Raw genomic sequence first — 22402 nt, forward strand, 5'->3', positions numbered from 1 at the left:
TCACACCAGCCATGGTTATGGCAACACACACTCCTTTTCTTTCAGCCCACAAATAAGACTGTGTAGACTAAGGAGATATTACAGAGCTTTCATTTTGTTCTACTCTGTGGTCCTTTATCCTTTTTCTGATTTAGCTTCTCATTTATATATTTTCACTTTCACATGTCACTAAGTTTAAATGTTTAAACATTTCCCCCTCCAGTAGCCAAAAAGAAAACAAAGCAACAGCTAATATACTAATAAATTTATTTCTAGCTACAGGAGATAAGCTTCAATGCAATGTGGTCATAAAGTATGGCTCCCAGGCTTAGGGGAGAAGCAATAAACTTTCATAAATAAAATAATTTTAAAATACTCCTGGCAGTATAAATAAGAGTAAAATATAACATGTAACAGCCAACAACAGAGCTCCTTACAAAAGAAAGCTATAAACTAAAATAAGGAAATGTTTGCAGCTTTTTGTTGTCGCCCTGCACTCTAGGTGGGCCGCCTGGAGAATTCACAGTGGGAAGTTTTGGACTCACCTTCTGAAATGTTGCCCCTATTACATGTCCTGACACCTTTTGATTTGCTGAAGATCTGTGATAATCACCAAGGAAACCCATTGGGTACTAATGCTACAAATAAGACCGTTCTCAACACATTTCAAGGTGTCAGAGAACACTTTTCAAAAGGAGAGAGAGTAGGAGGATGCACCGGACCGCGTCCCATGGCTTCAGTTAATGCGGGAGCTTACAAGGCTCAGGGCTCACTTGACTTTCAGTCTTGCTCTACCGCTGATCTTTAAGGAAATGTGGAGTTCTCCTGGGCTCTACCTCAGCTTTCATTTGGGTTTTCAGCCCAGGAGTCACATGGGCAAAAGCATAAAAACTACAATGGCATTTTAGTGATCAGTGCCTTGGTTTGAAAGACTGTTGAAGTGATGGATTGTTCTCTAAAAAATTAAGGAGCAAGCAAGACAAGATCTCCCTCCCTCCCTCTCTTCCTCTCTCTGTTTCTCTCTCTCTGTTTCTCTCTCTTTCTCTCTCTCTCTCTCTCTGTCACGCATGCATGCATGCATGCACACGCTCACTCACTCTCAAATCAGAAGTGATAAAAGACAGGGAATTGAAGAGCTGCCAGTAGAATGAAATCAGAATTTATCAGTGCTTTCATTCAATACATTGGCAATTCCCAACCATTTGTAATCATGGGCAATATGTTTGCTGCTGAGAAATGGGTTAAACATACTCTCTCCCTTCAAGGAACTGAAGACTTTGCTGGCCTAGAGTGAGTTACACTTGGTCACATGGGCCGAGTCTGGGAGGGCTTAGTGGATAAACTTGGTTTAGAAGGTGATAGACTAACCTCTGAAGGGAAGGGCATTCCAAAGATGGCATGAAGGGGTCAAGACTGTGAAGGGAAATATGAATGAAAATTAGTTGGGCCTAGATTTCAGAGAGTCTTCAATGCCGATGTAAGAGTTTGGACTTTATCGTGTAAACAGTAGGAAGCCATAGAAAAATTTCAGAGCAAGAGATGTGGTTTGTGTTTTACATTTGTTTTATAAAGAGAAATCTCTGTTGGCAGTAAAGACGAGATGAGAGACAGATGATGAGAGCTCTAGGGAAACAACAGAGGGAATGATGTGGGCATTCCATTATAAGTTGCTATGCCTGGTACCTGTCTCAACGTTGGGTTGGGTTTTTTTAATTCTTTTTTTTACTATTTTATTTATTACTTATTTATTTATTTTTGCTGATTATATGGAGACAGAAGGCAAGCTAGCACAGAACTTTTTTAATTCTGAGTTTGATTTTCAACCATTAGTAGCCAAGTGTTCAGGGCAAGGAAGTTAAATTCTGTCTCCTGTTTCTCATCTGCAGAATGCGGGTAGCAAATGATGCCTTCTGCATAGGGTTATAACAAAGTATTACTAAATGTATACATATGCATAGCCCTTAGAACCTTGTATGTGCTATGTGCTAAGTATTTTATTTTTATCTTTTTTTCTCAGTTCATTCACTTCAAACAGCTACTCCCCTGGATGTGAAGTATAAACCCCCATTTTTGTAGAGAATGCTGCTGCATGGTGGTCCTTAGTGTCACTGTAGATCATGAGGAACAGGGGAGACGTTAAGTGAAGTTCCAGTATGGGGAAATTTGGGCAGGCTTACTTTACGGCACAATGTGGTTATATTATTCTGATAAACAGATTTTGAAATCCCAGAACACAGTGTGAACTACATTCAAATATGAATGCAGAAAACACCTTCAGAAATCTCCAATAAACATTTTAATTCCCTATGTCTTTACTTCCCTGTTTGTGAGGTGCAACTGAAAAAACAGTGCCACAGTCTTAAATTGGAACAATAATTATGTCCATGAATGCAATAAAAATTATAAGTACTTTTATTAAAGGTAGACTTATTGTATATATATATGTATATATGTATACATAATAATATATATGTATACATATACGTATATATGTGTATACATATACGTATGTATGTGTATACATACATATATACATATATGTATATATATACATAATACGTACAATAATATATTATCATATATATTTATTGTATTTATTATATAAATAACTGCAGGCTAGCATTCTGAACAACTCCAGTAGTAGAGGAATTGTTCCTTATGTTTCCTTGTGCAGAGCCAGTGTTCTGTTTCTTCTCAGTGTTCGGACTCCTGTAAAACAGAAAGCCGGCCCCATTAGGTTATAGGAAGAGTCTATAGGATTTTGGGGCGGCGGGGGCAGGAAAGCTAAATATCTGAAACTTTTTTGCCTTTGAAGAGCTGAGAAAGCAGTTCTTGACGAGGGAGATAAATACAACCCCTCTGTATAGTTGAGGTGAACAAAGCTTTCCTTGATACCTAAAGGTTTTTAATACTCTTTATTGATGGGAGGGGTTCTTTTATTTGATCCATCAAGATTACCAAGCCACATGTCCCCATCCCTAACTGAAATACGGCATCATGAAATCATGATTAAGTTGTAGAAACCAATTTGTGAAGTGGCAAGAGATGACAGATACTGCATTTTCCCTCTTGGTTACTGGGAATTAAGTTTCAGTAGCATTGAGGAATTCTGAAAAAATAACTGTAAGTATTTAAATTATATTCTTCAACTTTTCCCTTGGATTCATGGCTAAGCAGTTTTGACTAGTTCATAAATTAGGACAGTGTTGTTGTTTTGTAATAAGATAATTTAGTGAAAATATTTTTGCAGGACTGTGATTTGTGTGGCTAGAATAATGAGCAAAGATTGCAGAGGAATCAGTGATTGTATCCCAACCCTGGTAGGCACAGATGTGTGACTTTAATGGAGTAATTTATTTTTTCTGATAACATTTGTCCAATCTCCTTTGAGGACTTTTGTGAGAATAAATGAGTGGAGTTATGTGAAAGCAATTTAAAACAGAAAAGCACTAAAAATAACTAAATGTAGTTGCTGAACATCCTGAAGGCATCTTAGTAGAACAAATGGGAGTAAAACGTTGAGAGTGTTGTGTTTGATTTTCCAGGCAACAAGGGAAACTCTCAGTCGCCACCTGCACTACCCTTGGTGATGCTCTTCGAAAAGAGAATGATTTTGCTCTTATAATTGATGGGAAAAACCCTCAAGTATGCCTTAACTTTTGGAGTAAGGACAGTATTTCCTGGACTTGGCTTTGTCATGCAAAGCTGTTATTTGCTGCAGGTAAGTTCTCATTAATATGGTCACATTTCAGTAAAGAGCACCTTGCTCCTAAGTTCTTGATTTTTGAATTCCAGATTCTATCCAGAATTTGTAAATGTCAGGTTATTGTTATTTCACTCACTCAAGACTGAAGGTTTACAACCTGGAATAGAATTTAGTAGCAAAGTCTAGTGATCATTGTAATTATTTTTCATAATTTGAATCAACAAGTTTATTTGCCATCCTCCTGTGTTCAAAATCAGTTATTTACCTAAATTTCCATGTTTGGTAATTACTGTAAATATGTTCTCTTTTCTACACTCAATCTTAGATCCTGCCTCAGGACCTTAACTTTAGGAAATGGCAGGATGGGAGGTGCTTGGTCATTTTCCTACAAGACTGTTTCTTGACTGTACATTCCTCTTTCCTGTAATTTATGATATTTCCCATTTCCTAAATTAGAATCTGTTTTGAGTTATCAAGGCTTGAATCCATAGAACTACATTTTTGTAAATATTCACTCCAGTCCTTCCCAAACTTCCTGTCAAAAAAATCTTCCCCATATCTCTGTCTTCATTGTTCCCCTATATCCTAAAATTTAAAGTGTATTGATGGGACACCTGGTGGCTCAGTCGGCTAAGTGTCTGCCTTTGGCTCAGTTCATGATCTTGTGGCTCTTGAGTTTGAGCCCCGCATCAGGCTCTGTGCTGACAGCGCAGAACCTGCTTGAGATTCTCTCTCTCCTCTCTCCTCCCTCCTTTCTCTGCTCCTACCCTGCTTGTGCTCTCTCTCTCTCTCTCAAAATAAATAAACCTTAAAAATTTTAAAGAAGGAAGGAAGGAAGGAAGGAAGGAAGGAAGGAAGGAAGGAAGGAAGGAAGGAAAAGAGAAAGAAAGAAAGAAAGAAGAAAGAAAGAAAGAAAGAAAGAAGGAACGAAAGAAAGAGAGAGAGTGACAGAAAGAATATTCATGGGACAGCTGGATGGCTCAGTTGGTTAAGTATCCAACTGTTGATTTTGGCTCAGGTCATGATCCCAGAATCATGGGATGGAGCCCCACGTTGGGCTCCATGCTAAGCATGAAGCCTGCTTAAGATTCTATTTATCTCTTCCTTCTGCCCCTCTCCCCCCATTCACCCTTTCCCTCTCTCTAAAATAAAAAATAATTAAATAATTTTTTTTTTTTTTAATAAATAAGGGGCCCCTGGGTGGCTCAGTCCAGTTAAGCGTCTGACTCCTTGGCTTTCGGCTCAGGTCATGTTCTCATAGTTTCACGAGTGCAAGCCCGAGTCGGGTTCTGCACCAATAGCATGGAACCTACTGGGAGTCTGTCCTCTCTTCCTCTCTCTTTCCTCTGATCCTCCCCCACTTGTGTTCTCTCTCTCCTCTCCTCCCTCTCTCTCAAATAAATATTTTAAAATTAATTAATTAATTAATTTAATGTATTCATGACTATGCCCAGTGTCTTCACCGTGGAACCCAGGGATTTTCCCTCTTTTGCCGTCCACTTACTGAGTCTTACCAGCTGGTCACACCAGGTCCAGGTGGCAGTGTCTCCAGTGTTTCTCCTCCTGGGAGATGAAATCTTAGCAAGGCTTCTGAAGAATTTCTCAGAATTTGTTCTTTTAACATTACCTTTAAATGTTTTCTATTTCCTTTTATTATTATTTTAAAGTATATATTTACTGATAAAAGAAGGTTATGCTTTTTAAACCTTTTTTGTCTGGGCTTATTCTCTTAAATATCCTGCCTATAATCTGCCTCCACATTTATAAGCCATGCCTTGTAGATATTTCCGAAATTTCAGCTGGAACCTATTTTGTGAAACATATTTAAACCTAACTTAATAAATACCTTTTATAAAGCATCATTTTCAACCTATGAAATTATACTCAGAGAATTAAAAGTGCTTATTCCAGGAATCGTATTACTTTAGTCATTTATTTTTCTTCACTGTGGTATGTATTGATAAATGTTGCTGTAAAACAGCTCTTGGATAGCATGTTGTACATACTTAATATTAGTAATATTCAGGCTTTCTGGTTAATCACGAAGAAAGAATTAGAGATTAATTTATCTTGATGGTCTCATTTGCACTTTGCTATCACCATCCTTTTTAAAAATCTGCTTTTTTCCAGTGACCTTTCTTGATTCCTTGCTAATCTCTTGACCAAGTCTTAGTAGTGTTCAACTCTGACACCCTTCCATCAGGATAATTGTGTGCCAGATCTAGTTGTTAATCACTTTCACTAATGGGATCACAAGGATCAACAAAAGATTGCTCAAAAGCACATTAAGTGATATGACTGTTGGCTCCTGCTTGAAAACAAAACAGAATACAGAGCTCTTTAGATTCAGTGATCGGTTCCCTTGGTCTGGCCCTACTGTGTGCTGAGCAGATGGGCCGCACCTACAAGGATGAATAAGACTTCCTGCCTGCTCTCCTTCATGTATCCTTTTTTTTTTCCTTTTAAGTAGAATCACAGTTGCTTTGAAAGTTGTGGTAGGCCAGTTCTCATAATGCAGTCCCTGCAGCTGATCTCATTCTTAGAGCATTGCTTAACACAGTACCTCCCACCATTCTTCCAAAAGTTGAACCACAAAATTAAACAATAGCAGAGGGAGAGAAACACTAGAAAGCGGAGTCAAGGGAGAAAAAATATGTTGTGAGCTTGTGAAATTCTCTCCCGAGATCCTTGTTCTGGATGGCTCACAAGTCACATGGATCTCAGGGCTCCTCTGGGCCCAGGTCCCTGGGAGGGAATCACACTCTGCCATGCACGTGCAACTCAGCTCTGAAACTGAGCTTATAAAGATGTGTGTGGCCCCTTCCTCCCTCCGTCCTGTTTTATGCATGTTTGAGGACCTGAAGGTCCCTATGCAGACACTGGGTTTTATTTAGAGTTTTTAGGGCTTTTTTTTTTTTTTTTTAAGTAAAATATCTTTCCTCAGCTTTTTCTTCTGAGTGCCTTCATACTCGCTCTTTTCCCCTAAGGACTGTGGTTCAGCTTCCAGTCTGGTGTTGAGAATTCATCAGTGCCACTGCTGTAGTTATGTCTGTTCACCTTCTTGGCCGCCTAGTGCCTCCTGGCATTTTATCCAGTGGCGCAGACCGTATTCCTCTCATTCAGCTTACTAACCTTGAAGTACAATTTCCATGACACGCTTTTGTCACTTGTGAGGAATAGGTGGGCAATTCTGTAGATCTTTCTTTACCATTAAATGCAAGTGGCACTCCAGGTTCCCAGAAGATGACAATCTCCCAGCCTCAGGAAATTCTCTATTTTCTGCTATTAGAACATATACTCCAGACAGATACTGAATATTATTTCAAAATACAGTACTGTTTCACAAATTTGTTTGTGTTCATTCTGGCTTTATGGGTTTCTCCCCGCCCAACTATTTTCTGATATTCTTTTTTTTTTTTTTTTTTTTTTTTTTTGGTCAGTCCTCACGTGAAAATCATCCAGAGTCTGCTCTGGGCCACAGCTAGAATGGAAGTGGAGAGGAAAGCCTTCCCGTAATGGATAATGAGGCTCTCAATATTAGTTCCATCTTCAGGATTACATCAGCCACTTTCTTCCCTGACATTATCAGCAGAGAGGGCAGAAGGCAGTTTTCGGTGTTTGCCTAATTGACACAGTTATAAAGATGAGCGTTTTTCCTGAAAAGCCTACAGTTGAATTGAAAGAAACAGTTGTTCTCAGTCAGTAGTCATTATATCTCTCACTCACTGCCATTTTCTGAAGGGACTATTCAGAGACAGAAATAATCCCCTCGTTCCAAAATTATTCAGGGCTTTGGAGTCCTGGTTTTGGTTTACAAAGGGAAGGTTTCATGTTATACTTCAAGTAATTTTTTTAAGTATGTAAAACCCAAGAAGTAAAATGAAATCTGTTTTTATCTGCCCAACATGTCCTGTATTTTTATAGATACCATGCGGGTTTTTTGTTTTTTTTTTTTACCTCTGTGTACACTTACCTGTATAACCTGAATAGTTTAATAGGAAACATGCATCTAACGTTAGAGGAGTTTCTGATCAGTTTTCCTGGTTATAAACATAAACTCCTTGTGGTCCTTCTTTCCTTCTTTTCCCTTGCTCAAATGCACCAATTCCATCATTTGGTGGGATCAGATGTTTGAAGAACATGAAAACTCTGCATCATTTTCAACACCCCTCGCCCCCCACCACTCCCGCAAAATACACATATACACAAATATGTAAAATTGAATTCACCATTTTAGGGGCTTCACAGACTCCCTAAAACTCTTACACAGGTAGGAGAGGGAAAGGCTTGCTCCAAGACTTGTGGAGATTTCTGTGCCCAGCGAAAATCAAGACCTATTCTGCAACGTTACTGTACCAGATAAATAATTCCTCATCTCAGTTACCAACATTTTATGCCCTAAGTTCTTAGAGCTTGCATAATTGGTACATATAATGGCATTTTATCTGAGGATTCATAAAATTCTTGTTCTAATTTTACCTCTCTGGCACTTTGGCTGCCTAATGGAATTTCTCTGGCTTTGGTTTTGTGACCTGTAAAAAGAAGAGCTTGGCACATAGCAATGATTCAAATCCTACACAGAGCCTGGAGGTCTAAGCAGCAGAGAGTAGAGCTTCTCTGACATAGAGCCGTGGGAGAGCCATGCACATACACGCCTTCCTCAGTTATTTCCTTCCAGCTTGAAAGCCGCTGGGCCAGAGGACCTCTCCTGGCCCTTTCACTTTCTGGACAAACCCTTCTGTGGGCCACTCTATGCTGGGACGGGTCTGTCTACCGCTTGGATCAGCTTAATTTGTGGAAGCATCTGTTCTATCTCTTTCAATATTCCCTCCAGAAGAGGGTGGGAATGTTGCAGGGAAGTATTGCTGTGTGTTAAATAGCATGTGGTTTCTGAGATCCTCATCAGTTCACATAACCCAGCCTTTCAAAGAATTTTACATTTTTTCTGTAGTTGTCAGTTTAGCTTAAACGTATTTTGAAACTTATGTTCTGTGACAGTTGGTTGAAAATTGGCCTAGAGCCTCCAGCTTTTAGACTGTCTAGTAATCACCGTTCTTCTACATAATTTATGTACTTATGTCTTCTGAAAAGCAGAAGTTAAATTGAAGTAAGCATTTTTCCCGACTTGCAACATCTCTAATCAAAGTTTAACCCCCTTTTGGGCCATTTTCCCCATAGTGCATTAAAAAAAAAAAAAAAAAAAAAAAACACTTGACTTCAGTGAGAGTCGTCACTCAGGAGTGGCATTCCAGGCAAAACCTTTCACCCTGGTCTGATCAACCGGTCCTCCTAGAAGAGGTCTAAAGGGACCCTTTGAATACTCTGTGTCATAGCATGACTGCATTAAGCAAAGGGTCAAGACAGATCTACTTCTTGAATCTTTTGGGATTGTCTTAAACTTGAAGGATTTCCCTAAATAAATGTTTTGCACTTAAAGGGTAGTCATAAAGCACAAATGAAGCTAATAAATGCTCAACAGACATTCCTTTAAAGAAAAAAGTTTGTGAACACCATTGGATGCCAAGCAGATGTTTGGCTTTGAGAAGACTTACAAACTGTTAATGAATGTCAACCCCGTGTTTGCTTCCAAGAAAATATGAATAAATGTTGGAAATGCTGAGAGAATATTTCTTTCATACATGTATGGCTAAAAGAGGACATGCTGAATAAGTTTTATAACTTCATAAAATGCCCATGTTTTGCTTTAACATCATATAATAAGCTGTTCAGCCCTGTCTGTCTCATTTGCTACTCTACCTCTCCTGAGTAATGTTAAATAATAAGGCCATGGTACCGTCTGGTAGCCACTTATGTTATACAGTTCCCCACCAGGGAAGTCCATATTTGACAGTAAAATATTAATAAATCTCAACACTTCAGAATTCCACTACAATTCAACATTATATAGTTTTAGATATGATCAGTTTAGATAAACCACCATCACCCAACAGCCGCACGTGCACACACACACACACACAGACACCGATTAGAACTGCAGATCATATAACTCCAGTAAAACAGAGTTAACTTGTACTGGAAAGTATATAAAATATAAGCATGCAACTTAGTGAATTTTCATGAAGCAAGTACACTCCTGTATCAAGTACTCGAGCATAACCAGCACCTCAGAAGCCCCCGCACGCTCCCCTCCCTGTAGCTTTATTATCCTCCCAAGAGTAAGTGCTATCTTGATTTCCATGATCATGCTTCTTAAATGCTATCTTACTCGTTTCAGTCTTTTTCTGTTTTATATCTTGCTAACTTGGAATAAGTGTACGTATCTTCCATAACTACATTCAAATTCTTGATGATTCTTTTCTGTTCAGCAATTTTAAGTACAGACTCTGCAGCTTTCCACTGAGGCCTCCCTAAAGCTTTACATAAATCAATAGTCAGCACTCTAATGTGTCTTCAAAAACAAATCCACCTAATAGATTATGTACAGTTCTCTTTCAGTTCTATGGTGATAGAATAAAGGGCTTCATTTTCCGATTTGTTAAGGACATGGTATATGGAAACTACAATATTTCTTCAATCTGTCTACTGACCTGATTTTGTGGGGGAAAGGAAAGCAGAGTTACTTTGGTGTAACTGGTTCTCCTTGAACCCATAGGGTTTCTAGTGATCACCTTCTTTCTAATAAACCCATGTGAGCCATCCCCATTTAGAGCAAGTTAGAGGCTTGGCATTTTGAGCCAGGCTAGGGCTTCAAGAGTCAAGACCAGGTAGGATGTAAGCCATGAGTGTTGAACAGCTGTAGGGCATGGAGTAAAGAGAAGGAAAAGAGCACATCCTAGAGGAAAATGATCTTGCAAAACAAGAGGCATATTACCAAGGAAGCAGACGGAGAGACGAGAAATGGATATAATAAGCTTTTAAGTTAAGGCATGAATGAGGAGGTGGTTCCAGATAGTATTTTCCAAGAGGAAGGGAGTATTTCATAGAGCAAAGTGGGCAAACGTTTTCTGTAAAGGGCCAGATAGTAAGTATTTTAGGCTTTCTGGGCTATACAGTCTATGTCACAGCTACTCAACTCTGCCACGATAGCGTGAAAGCAGCTCTGGACAAAATATAAATGAAGGGGGTGACTGTGATCCAATAAATCTTTATGTAAAAAGCAGGCTACTGCCCAGATTTGGCCCTGGGGTTATAGTCTATTGACCCCTGCATGGTGTCTGTGGCTCGTGAATGAATGATAAGCGGGAGACATTCTGACAGAACATCCATGAGGTTCACTCCAACCTCCCTAGGCTGTAATTTCCAGCTTTCTTTTCTGGAAAACTGAGACATTTGCCAGTCTCTCTCCACCTGCCTGTTTCCCTTTCTCCATGATTCCTCAAAAATGACTGACATTCTTTCCGTAGTGACAGCTATACAGCCACTCTAGAGGGTCCATTAAATTTCTCTGTGTCCTGGGATTCAAGAAAAACCGTTAAAATGTGGAATTTCCAGAATTCAATTTGTTTTTGAATGAAGTGTCAATAGATATTTATGTGTCTCAGTAGGAGATAGATGAGGAACTAGGACCACAGATATCAGATCCTGCTCTGTCACCGAAATGCCTCCCCTCTGTTCTAGGGGGATGTGCCAGCAAGATGCAAAAGGACAATTCCAGCCACGGGACCAGGCGGGAAGGGGCACAAGCTAGCCTTCCCCTTAAGCTGGAAGTGGTCCAAAGCCAAAGTAAAGCAAATTCTTGTTTGATTTTTATGCATTATTTTAGCTTCTGCCCTACATGCCACTTCCTCTGCACTCCACCTTAGGAAAACATTCTTAACTATTTAACATGTTCCCTTCCAAATGCCACACTTTATTTGTATATGTGTGCCACTGTGAAAAATACATAATATGGTTATATGTGTGTTGAAATGAGAGATCTATATTTATAATACTCCAGCACAAATTTGTTGCCTCTTTAATTTTTCTACATTTGGGAGACTATCCATGTTACCAGATGGAAAGCAAGTTTATTTCTTCTCACCAGTACTCATTGTTATCTAATGCATCATAATAATATACATCATTTTATTTATGCTCATAGCAATGGCCATATAAGTTGCCTCTAAACCTTTGCTACCCTGGAAAGTGCTAAAGGGAATATCCTCTCTACATAACCATGCCAAGTGTTTTTTTAATATATACTTAAGAATGGAAGTGTGTGGCTGTGGCTATATCTATATTTTGTTTCAATCAGAATTGCCGCATTGCTCCAAAGCAGCTCTACTCAGAGTGTGCATTCCCAGCTTTATGTGAGAAGGTTGCTGTTTCTGCACCTTAACATCAATGCTGGGCGTCCCTGAATTTATAACTTTGTCAATTTGATGGTTGAAAAGCACCTTGTTGTTTTCACTTCTCTGATTACTAGGGAGATTAAGCATCTCTTAATATAAAGAGAGACAGAGTGTGAGTGGGGGAGGGGCAGAGAGAGAGGGAGACACAGAATCTGAAACAGGCTCCAGGCTCTGAGCTGTCAGCACAAAGCCCAGCATGGGGCTCGAACCCACGAACCGCGAGATCATGACCTGAGCCAAAGTCAGACGCTTAACTGACTGAGCCATCCAGGCACCCCTAGCATCTCTTAATATAACTACTTACCTCTCTAGATTTCTGCTTTTGAAGTTCATTCATTCATTCATTCATTCAGCAAATATTTTTTGAGCACTCGCTATGTTTGCTATGTATAAGTTCTATAAATAAAGCAGTGAACAAGAGGAAAATCCCTGCCTTCACATTGTAGCTGTTGTTCAATAAAATCATTACACATATATATTCAAAGGTAATAATTACTGTGTATGATTGTGTGTATAAATGGTCATAGTTGTTTTATTATATATCAGATAGATTTATATGAAATCCTTGGTAATAGTTGCTATAAAGAAAAGCAGCACGCTGAAGAAGAATAGGGGTACTGAACTGTCGGCTGGGGTTTTTTATGGCCTAATTGAATATTTCTGGTGAGAAATCATACGTAAGGTTTCTTTCTGGAGCGCCTGGTTGGCTCAGTTGGTTGAGTGTCCAACTTCAGCTCTGGTCATGATCTCACAGTTCATGGGTTTGAGCCCCGCTTCAGGCTCTGTGCTGACAGCTTAGAGCCTGGAACCTGCTTTGGATTCTGTGTCTCCCTCTCTCTTTGCCCCTCCCCCACTCACATTTTCTCTCTCTCTCTCTCTCTCTCTCTCTCTCTCTCTCTCTCTCTTTCTCTCTCTCTCTCTGTCTCTCAAAAATAAACATTTAAAAAAAAAAGATTCCTCTCTGACCATCATTGCCTTTTCTGTGCCTTAAATTCTGTTTTATGTTACATTAATAATGCTAACCTGGCTTTCCTTTGTTTTATATATGCTTTGTCTTTTTTTTTTCTTCTAAACCATTATGTTCAATCCTTCTGTATAATATAGTGGTTAAGAATACTGTCTCTAAGTCCACATTGCTTAAGGTTCAATCATGGCTTCACCACTTACTTGCTCTTTTTCCTTAAATTATATAATGTTTCTGTGCCTCAGTGTCTTCATTTGTAAAATGACAATAATAGTAACCTCTTATAGGGTTCTTCTGAGAATTGAATGAATTAAAACAAGTAAAGTTAGAACATAGTGAGCAAATAAGTGTTATTATTACCTGTTATTATAAAGCGTGTCTCTTTTAGACACCATATTGCTGAATTTGTTTTTTGTTTTAATATAACCTGAGAATCTCTTTCAGTCAGTGAATTTAACCTATTTATATTTATTATAATTATTACTATGTCGGCCTCATTTCTTTTGTCTTATTATTTTTTTAATGTTTATTGATTTTGAGAGAGCAGGCGAGCAGAGAGAGAGAGAGAGAGAGAGAGAGAGAGAGAATCTAAAGCAGGCTCCAGGCTCCAAGCTGTCAGCACAGAGCCCAATGCATAGTTCGAACTCCCAGACCATGAGATCATGACCTGAGCTGAAGTTGGACACTTAGCCAACTGAGCCTCTATAACTGCTTGTTCTGCTTATAACTGCTATAACTGCTTGTTCTGGTTTCATGTTTTCAGTATTTTCCCAAATTCTTCCAAGGTTTTGTTGTTTTTTTAATCATACTTTTTCAAAATTCTTATATCTTTTTATACCAGTTCTATTTCCTTATAAGCCATTATAAGGCTTTTTTTTTTCTTTTGTGCTCATGATATCCTGTTTTACCTGTGAGATTTTTTCCCCCATTTTCCCTAACAGCAGCAAAGTCCTTTGGGAGAAAGATGAAAGCTACATCCTAACTTGCGGTAAAATTGGAGACAGGGCTCCATCTGAGCTTAGTGAATCCCTGTCCCCTGCCCCTCATTCCTTTACCCAAGTGTTGCTTTTCTTAGAGGCAGCCACGTTTTGGTGAGATTACCTGCACAAGGTAACACTGAAGGCCTTGTTAACACACCCACATCATTGGCACCTGTCCTTGCCTGGCTCCATGCCCTGAGGTTGACCAAATGATTCCAACTTTCCTGTCCCAAGGTAGGAAATGGGAATTTTCCTGGGGTCTTAGTTTTAGGGTATTGTGGATACTCCCAAGAATTGGGGTGTCTTTCAACATGTTATTTGGGGGAGTTTGAGTTTCTACAAGCTCTAAGCCTAAGCCAAAGTGTTTATAGTGAGAGAGGAACCCCTTTGCTCCATGCAGCCCACTCTCACCTCCCTGACGCTGGTCAGCCTGGGCTTCCATGGGGACACCACAGGGGATGAACAGTGCATCTGAAAAGCTTTCCCTGCCTGTTTGTGTATTTATGGCCCTGGAACACCACTCTTTCCCTCTACCCATTTACCTTCTGACAGGTATCCAGCACTTCGTCTTTCTCCAAAGGCTTCTCATCGATTTTTGCTGATTGTGACCCTCAAATTTACCGAGCTTCTTTAGCTCCTGGCATCTTCAGGATTTTATTTCAATTTCGGGCAGTAGCCAACACTACCACTTGTTTCATCTTCTACGAGATATTTATAAGATGAGAGATAATTCTTTGGTGAAACCCATCCACATAGTACAGAATTGCTAAGAATGAGGGAGGGAAGGAAGAAAGGAAAGGCAAGCTGATTTTCTTACAGCCTAAGGAAGTTCCAACCCTTTCTTACCTACTCAGAGTCACAAGAAAAGAGAAGAGAGCAAGTGCCCATATAGGCTCCAACCAGGAAGAGATGGATGGAGGCCATAGCTCTTACCACTCTGAGAGCAAGGTCGCAAAAGAGCAGAACCTGAAGGAGAAGCACTCTTGGCCTTCTGGAGTAGACATGCTTCCCACTTGGACCACACCACTCCTATAGGCAAGGCTCCCTAGACAGAAAGAGGTAGCTGGACCTTGTCCCATGCAGGAGAGATTTCTGTCTCTAGCACTTTTTGTCTCCTTGGAGCAAGAATTCATAGACCACTGTCCTATGTAAAGGCTCATAATATTTAACTCCTGGTACAGTAGGTCAGGTCAGTGAAAGTTCTTAAATTAATAACGGGCAGAAGGATGGCGCTAAGAAGAAGGCTCTTCTCCTTCTCTTAATATTCTTCCATATAGGGGCGCCTGGGTGGCTCAGTCGGTTAAGTGTCCGACTTCAGCTCAGGTCATGATCTCGCGGTCTGTGAGTTAGAGCCCCGCGTCGCGCTCTGTGCTGACAGCTCAGAGCCTGGAGCCTGTTTCAGATTCTGTGTCTCCCTCTCTCTCTGACCCTCCCCCATTCATGCTCTGTCTCTCTCTGTCTCAAAAATAAATAAACGTTAAAAAAATAAAAAAATAAAATAAAATATTCTTCCATATAAATTTCACCACATACCAAAGGATCACTTAAATACTTAATAAGCGAGTGATGCCTGAACGCACATCCCCAGCTCTGAGTTTTTTTCCAAGCTTAGTTCTGACTTTTCAGTCAGTATAGTTAATGATGCCACTAGGATATCCCAATGCTCTCTAAACTTCCAAGTGTCTATAACTTCCTGAGACCTTTCCTCTATACATATTCCTGCCTTTTCTGTTGATGTTTAGGCCATCATTTTCTTAGTCACTCACATTTGAAACCTCAGGGTCATCTCTGATCCCACTTCCATTCAAACCCCACACCCAAGCCATATGTCCTTTCTTTTCATTTTCTTTTCAATTCAGATACATATGTAGAGAGAGATGTAGGTATCCACACATATAAAAAAGATACATTTTGGGGGCAATCCAAATTAGTATTTTTAATGCACTGCTTCTACCATGCTCTTTTTTGGCTCAAAATCTTTTTAATTAACACCTCCTATTGCTTAGAGCTAGTAGCTGTGATATTCAAACTTTCTTATCCTGACATGCAGAGGCCCCCTGTCTTCTGGCTGTAAGCCATTCGGACTATACCCACTTTCCCTTGAAAAGGTGGTATGTTTCCTTCTCCACCTAATAATTTTCCATCTGTTTTTCCTATCCATGTGAGAAAGCCTGGAGAATGCAATATCCTTTATGTACTTCCTCTGCATTCTAGATACAGAGCAGATTAAACAGACTTTGCCTCCTGACAGCAAACAGTAAATTAAAAAAATTTAAAAAAAAATGAGTGAGAGTTGTAGTGTTAGTATAATGAGATAATGAGATGAATTTCTTGTTTTTGCAAAATTGCCATTTATTCAGTTCTACTAGCACTTTACATTTGCTCTGGGCTGAGCCTAGAGCTGGGTTCCAGATACTAGATGATGAAAGAAAAGAGAAGAGAAGGAAGGAAGGGGAAGGAAGAGACAGGGGGAGAGAGAGAGAGAGAAAGAGAAAAAAGAGAGAGAGAGAGAGAGAAAGAAAAAGAAAAAGAAAGAAAGAAAGAAAGAAAGAAAGAAAGAAAGAAAGAAAGAAAGAAAGAAAGAGAGAGAGAGAGAGAGAGAAAAAGAAAGGGGGAGGGAGGGAGAAAAAGAGAAAGGAAAGAAAGCAGGAAAGAAAGAAAATGAACAGTAGCATTGTAGACAAACTATTCTCTGGTGTTGATACTATAATAAAGATTTCTATCAGGAATTTTTTTCCTTTTGGGGTATTTATAAGGTACATTTGCCAGTTAGTAGTTTGGAGTGTCTGTGAACACACACACATAAATGCGTATTCAAATATACACTATCAATACAATCAGTCCCTATTTAAAATATTATCAGAACCATTGAAACTGGAGACAGGAGTAGTTCATCTATAACAACCATGATTATGGGGGGAAAAAATGTTTGCATCTAAAATGCATTGCAGAAGGACATCTTATTTAAAATTACTTTCCCTTTTTGCCCTGTGAAAAGGCTATCTGCATTTTATTTCTGTAGACTCAATCCCTGTATTATAAGGTCCCCTTGTTGCCTCTGACTGCACAGTATATCAACAGATGTTGCTTTTGGAGGCTAGGAAAGCACTCACTCATCAGTCATTTGAATAACACAGTTCTCTTACCTAGAAGTAGTTGAATGTTTCATTATGTACCATATGCTAAGTATAGTTTTGAAGATGCTATATACGTGGCTGTTTTCATTCCAGTAATCGATGTGTTTGTAGAAGTGTTCTAATATTTATGTAATTTTGGTACATGTAACAGATTTTTTTTTTTGGCCAAATTTTAATTCCTCTTCAATTCAAAACTTTACAAATGAGCCTAACAAATTTTAGTTCAGAGTCAAGATCTCAAAAGTTTTTCTCTTAGGTTTTTTTTTTCTCTTTTTATATTTTTTTTATTAGCAGAATATGACTCAATGGGGAATAAATAGACTGATAGTCACAAGGAGAAATCTTCAGAAGTGTTGGAAAATACAGCAGAACCCCCTACTAATGATCCTGACCTCTAAATAGTCACCAGGAGCACTTCTCAAGCTTAGTAAATACAGGGGCTCTATAAGCACAGGGTCACTATAAAAACACTTCAGGAAAATTAAGAAATACTCTCTTCCTCCTTGTTCTTAAAACGTTTCTCTAGATTCACCTTCTAATAGCAACTTTATAGTAACTTTTAAGTTTTCAGTATGTTTTTGAGATACATTATCCATATTATTTCTAGTGTATATATAAGATGTTTTTTAGGTTAGTAACCTAAAAACATAATACAGTAAGATAAATTATTATACTCCTTTTGGCTACCTATAAAAAGTCCCCTAAAATATTCTGTCTTTATCCGTATTCCATTCAAAAAGGCAGTTCATTTAGCTAATCCCATTAAAAGAGTGCAAAATGAGGCTCATTAAAGATGTGCTCTCTATATACCTGCAGCTTAAGTGGTAAAAATTGTCAGTACACTGATCTAATGTCCACTGGACAATGAGAGTTACTACATAGCAAATAAGAAAAATACTGAACGGCATGTGCAGAAACTATAGCCAAAATAATATCTGAAGAGCTATTACACTCAGTGTGCTGCTAGTTTGTATTGCAAAAGACCACCTTCTGTTTGTGGAGCCACAGGAAGAAAACTGTATCTTTAGAGCACATACTTGATTAGTCTTTGTCCACAGAGCCTCTGGCTTCTCCCAAAGAAGGAAAGAGCAACAATGGAGGAGAAGAGAACTGTGTATAATTGAAGTCCTAACGCAGACCCATGCGTGGTTTTAAAAAAAATCTAGAGTAGAAAACAGTGCTTTTATAATGTTTCTGAATTATACATTGGGTCACTACTGGTGTTTGTAACATTCAGTTTTTAGTTACTCTCAAACATGGATCTCTAGTTTTTTGATAGACATTTGGGAAAATTAGCATGTAGTAACATTGTTCTAGACTATTCTGGAAATTGTACAAATATAGAAGCATGTTTATGAAAGTCAAGAAAATAAATAAATTCTAATGCTTGACTTCAGTTAGTGACTTCTTATAAGATAGGACAATGGTAGAAGGAATATGTTCTAGATGATTTCGAACAGTGAAGAAGTTTAGTATATGCTATTTGCTGGGTTTTTTTTTTTTTTTTTTTGACCTGACAATAAGCTCTCCTCTCCTTGTCAAAGCCAAGTCATATTCTAACTCATCAAGGAAGCCCCTTTCAAGCAATTCTGATTTCCACGTCCTCTGAAGTTATGAAGTACTGGCAATTATATCAAAAAGCTTTATGTTACACTTTTTAATGTCATCTAAGTTTGTTGTGCTATCTTGTAACTGCCTTGTACCAAGGAACAGTTTTTAAAATGGATGCTGTAGGGGCACCTGGGTGACTCAGTCAAGTTAGCGTCCACCTTCACCCCAGGTCATGATCTCGTGGTCCATGAGTTCAAGCCCCACGTCAGGCTCTGTGCTGGCAGCTCGGAGCCTGGAGCCTGCTTCAGATTCTGTGTGTGTCTCTCTCTGCCCCTCCCTGCTTATGCTCTGTCTCTCTCAGTCTCTCAAAAATAAATAAACATTAAAAAAAAATTTTTTTAGTGGATGCTGTAAAAACAGTAGAGCTTTTTAACTGATTTCAGCTCGACTAACCTGAATCCTCTTGAACCACCTTGTCTCCCTAAGAGATGCCCACAGTGCATCTAGGCCAGACCTGAAAGGATGCTTCTCAGGACACATCTGCACTTTTGCTTCATGAGATGACGTGGTGCTTACTAGGAATCAGTCAAAATTGTTGCTAGGAAAGCCCGGTATAATACTCTAGAGAGACTTTCAGAGTTGCTAAACCATTTGCTGTATACTTTAGAGTGGGGAACAGAACAGTGAGCTGGGGTGGAGGCGTCATTACGTTCTGGTCTCCACTTGAATGAAACCGGCCGTGGAATGTGCCTCATGAGTGAGGTTTGTGCAACAAAAATAGGCAGAATTTCAAACAGTAGACCCCTCTGCAAAGTAAGGCTCTTTGCTCTACATCACAAGCTTGTGGGTTCATGAGTTAAATATTTTATGTATGCATATTTTATTTTTTATGAATCCCCACTTAGCAACGGCTATGTCAGACACATCAGATATGAAGGCTTCTGCCGTTTGTTGAATCTTCTTCCAAGCCCTTGTCTGCTGTTAGCTTGTAAAGGAAACAGATGCCGCTGCTAGTAAGAGTTACAGTGTAACTTTGGGGACGCCTCTCGCTATATCGTCATCTTTTAAAACACACACACACACACACACACACACACACACACACACACACACAGGCATTGTTCTTGCCAAGGGGATTAATACTCCATTTTTAACACCTGAGATAACCACGCTCACGAAGTTGGTGAAAATCCTCAGCCAATTTTAATTTGGGGACATTGAAAATTATAGTGGCAGGCAGAAGAAATAGTGGTTGGTTGTGATAGCCATGAAGAAAGAAAACAAAATTGAGTCCAGCCCTTTTCTGATGCCACTTCCAATCTCTGGTCTTAGCTCCCCATGCAGAGATTTCTCTTTTATGACACATTCAGCCGATGAAAACAGATACCACCGTTTTCTAATTCCATCGATCCCATGGCGTGACTTCACAGTTATTTACATTGTGATCCTGTTAACTTACAAAGGCAATTTGATGAATGTTTTCAAATGATTCTCTCTTTTCATGTCCATTTCCCATTTGCTATTTAGATCATTTCTTGGTGAGCATGCTTTTTGACATTTACTACATGTTAGCTGTAGTCCATGTTTAAACCATTGGCCTACAGCCAGTGGGCTTACCAGTTTATATTAGTCTGTTAAGAAAAATTAAATGAAATGTGAAAATGAACGGAAAATTACCTCAAAGAAAAATGGGGGCTAACTGTGAAAAAGCCCATAATGGCTGGTACTCACCCATTCCCTTGCAGTGTTCACAGTTGGGCCATTTTGTGCTATTGCCAGACTCTGAAAGGAAATCCAAAGAAAGAATTAAAAAGAATTATTTCATGTAGCAGCCGTTTATTGAGTACCTATTTTGGATCAAAGATGAGGAGGCTGGTTCACTCTGCAAGTAACTCACAGCCTAATATAATGATTCTCAAACTTTAAATAAAATCTGGGGCTGCTCTGATGGAAAACTTTTCAGAAAGGCAGTAGGGCCACTTGAAGGTACATATCTGTGCGGAGTATCCACTGCTGGGAATTGTTCCTAAGGAAATTTATAATAATCAGGAAAATTATAAGGTAGCATCTTTCAGAGTAGGGTCTTCATTTTTAAATAGAATAATAAATGATTTTCCAGATGTTCCAGCAGATAGGTATTAGATACCTACTCCACTTCACCTTGATAAAGAATTTACCTCTGATCACTAACATTGTGTGTGTTAGTTGTTTCTTCATACTTAATTACTGTCTTCATGCTTTTTGGACTCAGTTCACTGTTTAGTTTTCCTCTTTGTTTTTAATTGCCAATAATTGTGGATGATATAGGAATTACACTGAGGCATTCTGTCTTTGGACCCTTCTGTCATTGCCATGGGGTTTATTTCTTAAGTGGCTCTTTTATTTTTAAGTAATCTCTCCACCCAACGTGGGACTCGAACTCACAACCGTGAGATCAAGAGTCTCACACTCCATCAGCTGAGTCAGCCAGGCACCCCCTTAAATGGCTTTTAAAAATCTGTGATAAATTGATCCAAAGTTAACACCAAATATGATTTTAGTATAGATGCTGGTGTATTCTGTTCCCGACCCCCGTCTGTATAAACGGTTGCTTGTGGTGCCTGGGTAGTTCAGTCAGCGTTTGACTCTTGATTTCAGCTGAGGTCATGATTTCACAGTTTGTGAGTTCGAGCCCTGCATCAGGCTCCATGCTGACAGTGCGGAGCCTGCTTGGGATTCTCTCTCTCCTTCTCTCTCTGCCCCTCCCCTGCATGCTGTCTCTCTCCTCTAAATAAATGAGAAAGAAGGAAAGAAGGAAAGAAAGAAAGAAAGAAAGAAAAAGAGAAAGAGAAGGAAAGAGGAGGGGAAGGGAAAGGAAAGGAAGGGAGAGAGAGAGAGGAAGGAAGGAAGGAAGGAAGGAAAGGAAGGAAGGAAGGAAGGAAGAAAGAAAAGGTTGCTTGATTCTTCTTGGCCGCTAGTATCTTTGGAAGAAAATTGAGGCATATGAACTATGTAATCAGGCATTTGGTGTTTATTGTGGTTGATTGATTCATCATGGTGTATGAGAACAGATCAAGAGGTTAGCCAGTTCCCCACTGCTCCTTGGAGTTTGAAGTTGTGCATAGTACATTATCTAACATCTGCTTACAGAGGCTCAAAACTTTTATTTCCAAGGTACAGTATAGGATTTAGTTAGTGTAACATTTAGACTACCATCCAGCAGCTGTCCTGACCTTTCTCATTCAAATGTGAAGAATTTGAAATTCTGATGTTGCTTATTAGGAAGCGGTGGAATTTCTAAATTCAAATGTGATTTCGTTAACAAATTAATGCACCCATTCCGGTGAAGTAGTGTTTAACGGGGCCCTGCAGCTCCTACCTTTCACCTACAGTCCTGCTTCTTAGACTCTCTTTTTCCCTTAGAGTGGCAACCAGGGTAACAGAACTGAGCATCTGCAAACCAAAGACTTTTACACAATGGTACTTCATAGAACTATCCCTTTGGATCTTCCGCTGCTTTTATCCTTCAAGACCGTAACACTTCAAAACTCCTTTTCTCAGAAAGCAGAGCTAATTGATACTTTGTTCTAATTGAAGGGTTTCTCCTCTTCAAAAATCTGAAGTTGTCGAGATGGTTAAGAAACAAGTCAAAGTCATAACGCTTGCAATTGGGGATGGAGCGAATGACGTCAGCATGATACAGACGGCCCATGTCGGGGTTGGGATCAGTGGCAACGAGGGCCTTCAGGCCGCGAACTCCTCGGATTACTCCATAGCTCAGGTAAAGCAGCATTGCTGCAAAATGCGCCGTTTGT

General features: G+C 39.3%; 1 protein-coding gene across 1 annotated transcript in view; it reads left to right on the forward strand.

The window, feature by feature from the left end:
• The window catches only part of ATP8A1 (ATPase phospholipid transporting 8A1), a 231850-nt gene that overhangs the window by 153900 nt on the left and 55548 nt on the right, over positions 1–22402 (forward strand). Inside the window, 5 exon segments of the mRNA XM_030313951.1 lie at positions 3525–3551; positions 3553–3609; positions 3611–3649; positions 3651–3700; positions 22185–22368. Of these exon segments, the coding sequence (XP_030169811.1) occupies positions 3525–3551; positions 3553–3609; positions 3611–3649; positions 3651–3700; positions 22185–22368 (357 nt within the window).

Source organism: Lynx canadensis, chromosome B1 (genome assembly GCF_007474595.2).
Source record: "Lynx canadensis isolate LIC74 chromosome B1, mLynCan4.pri.v2, whole genome shotgun sequence".
Classification (NCBI taxonomy): Eukaryota; Metazoa; Chordata; class Mammalia; order Carnivora; family Felidae; genus Lynx; species Lynx canadensis.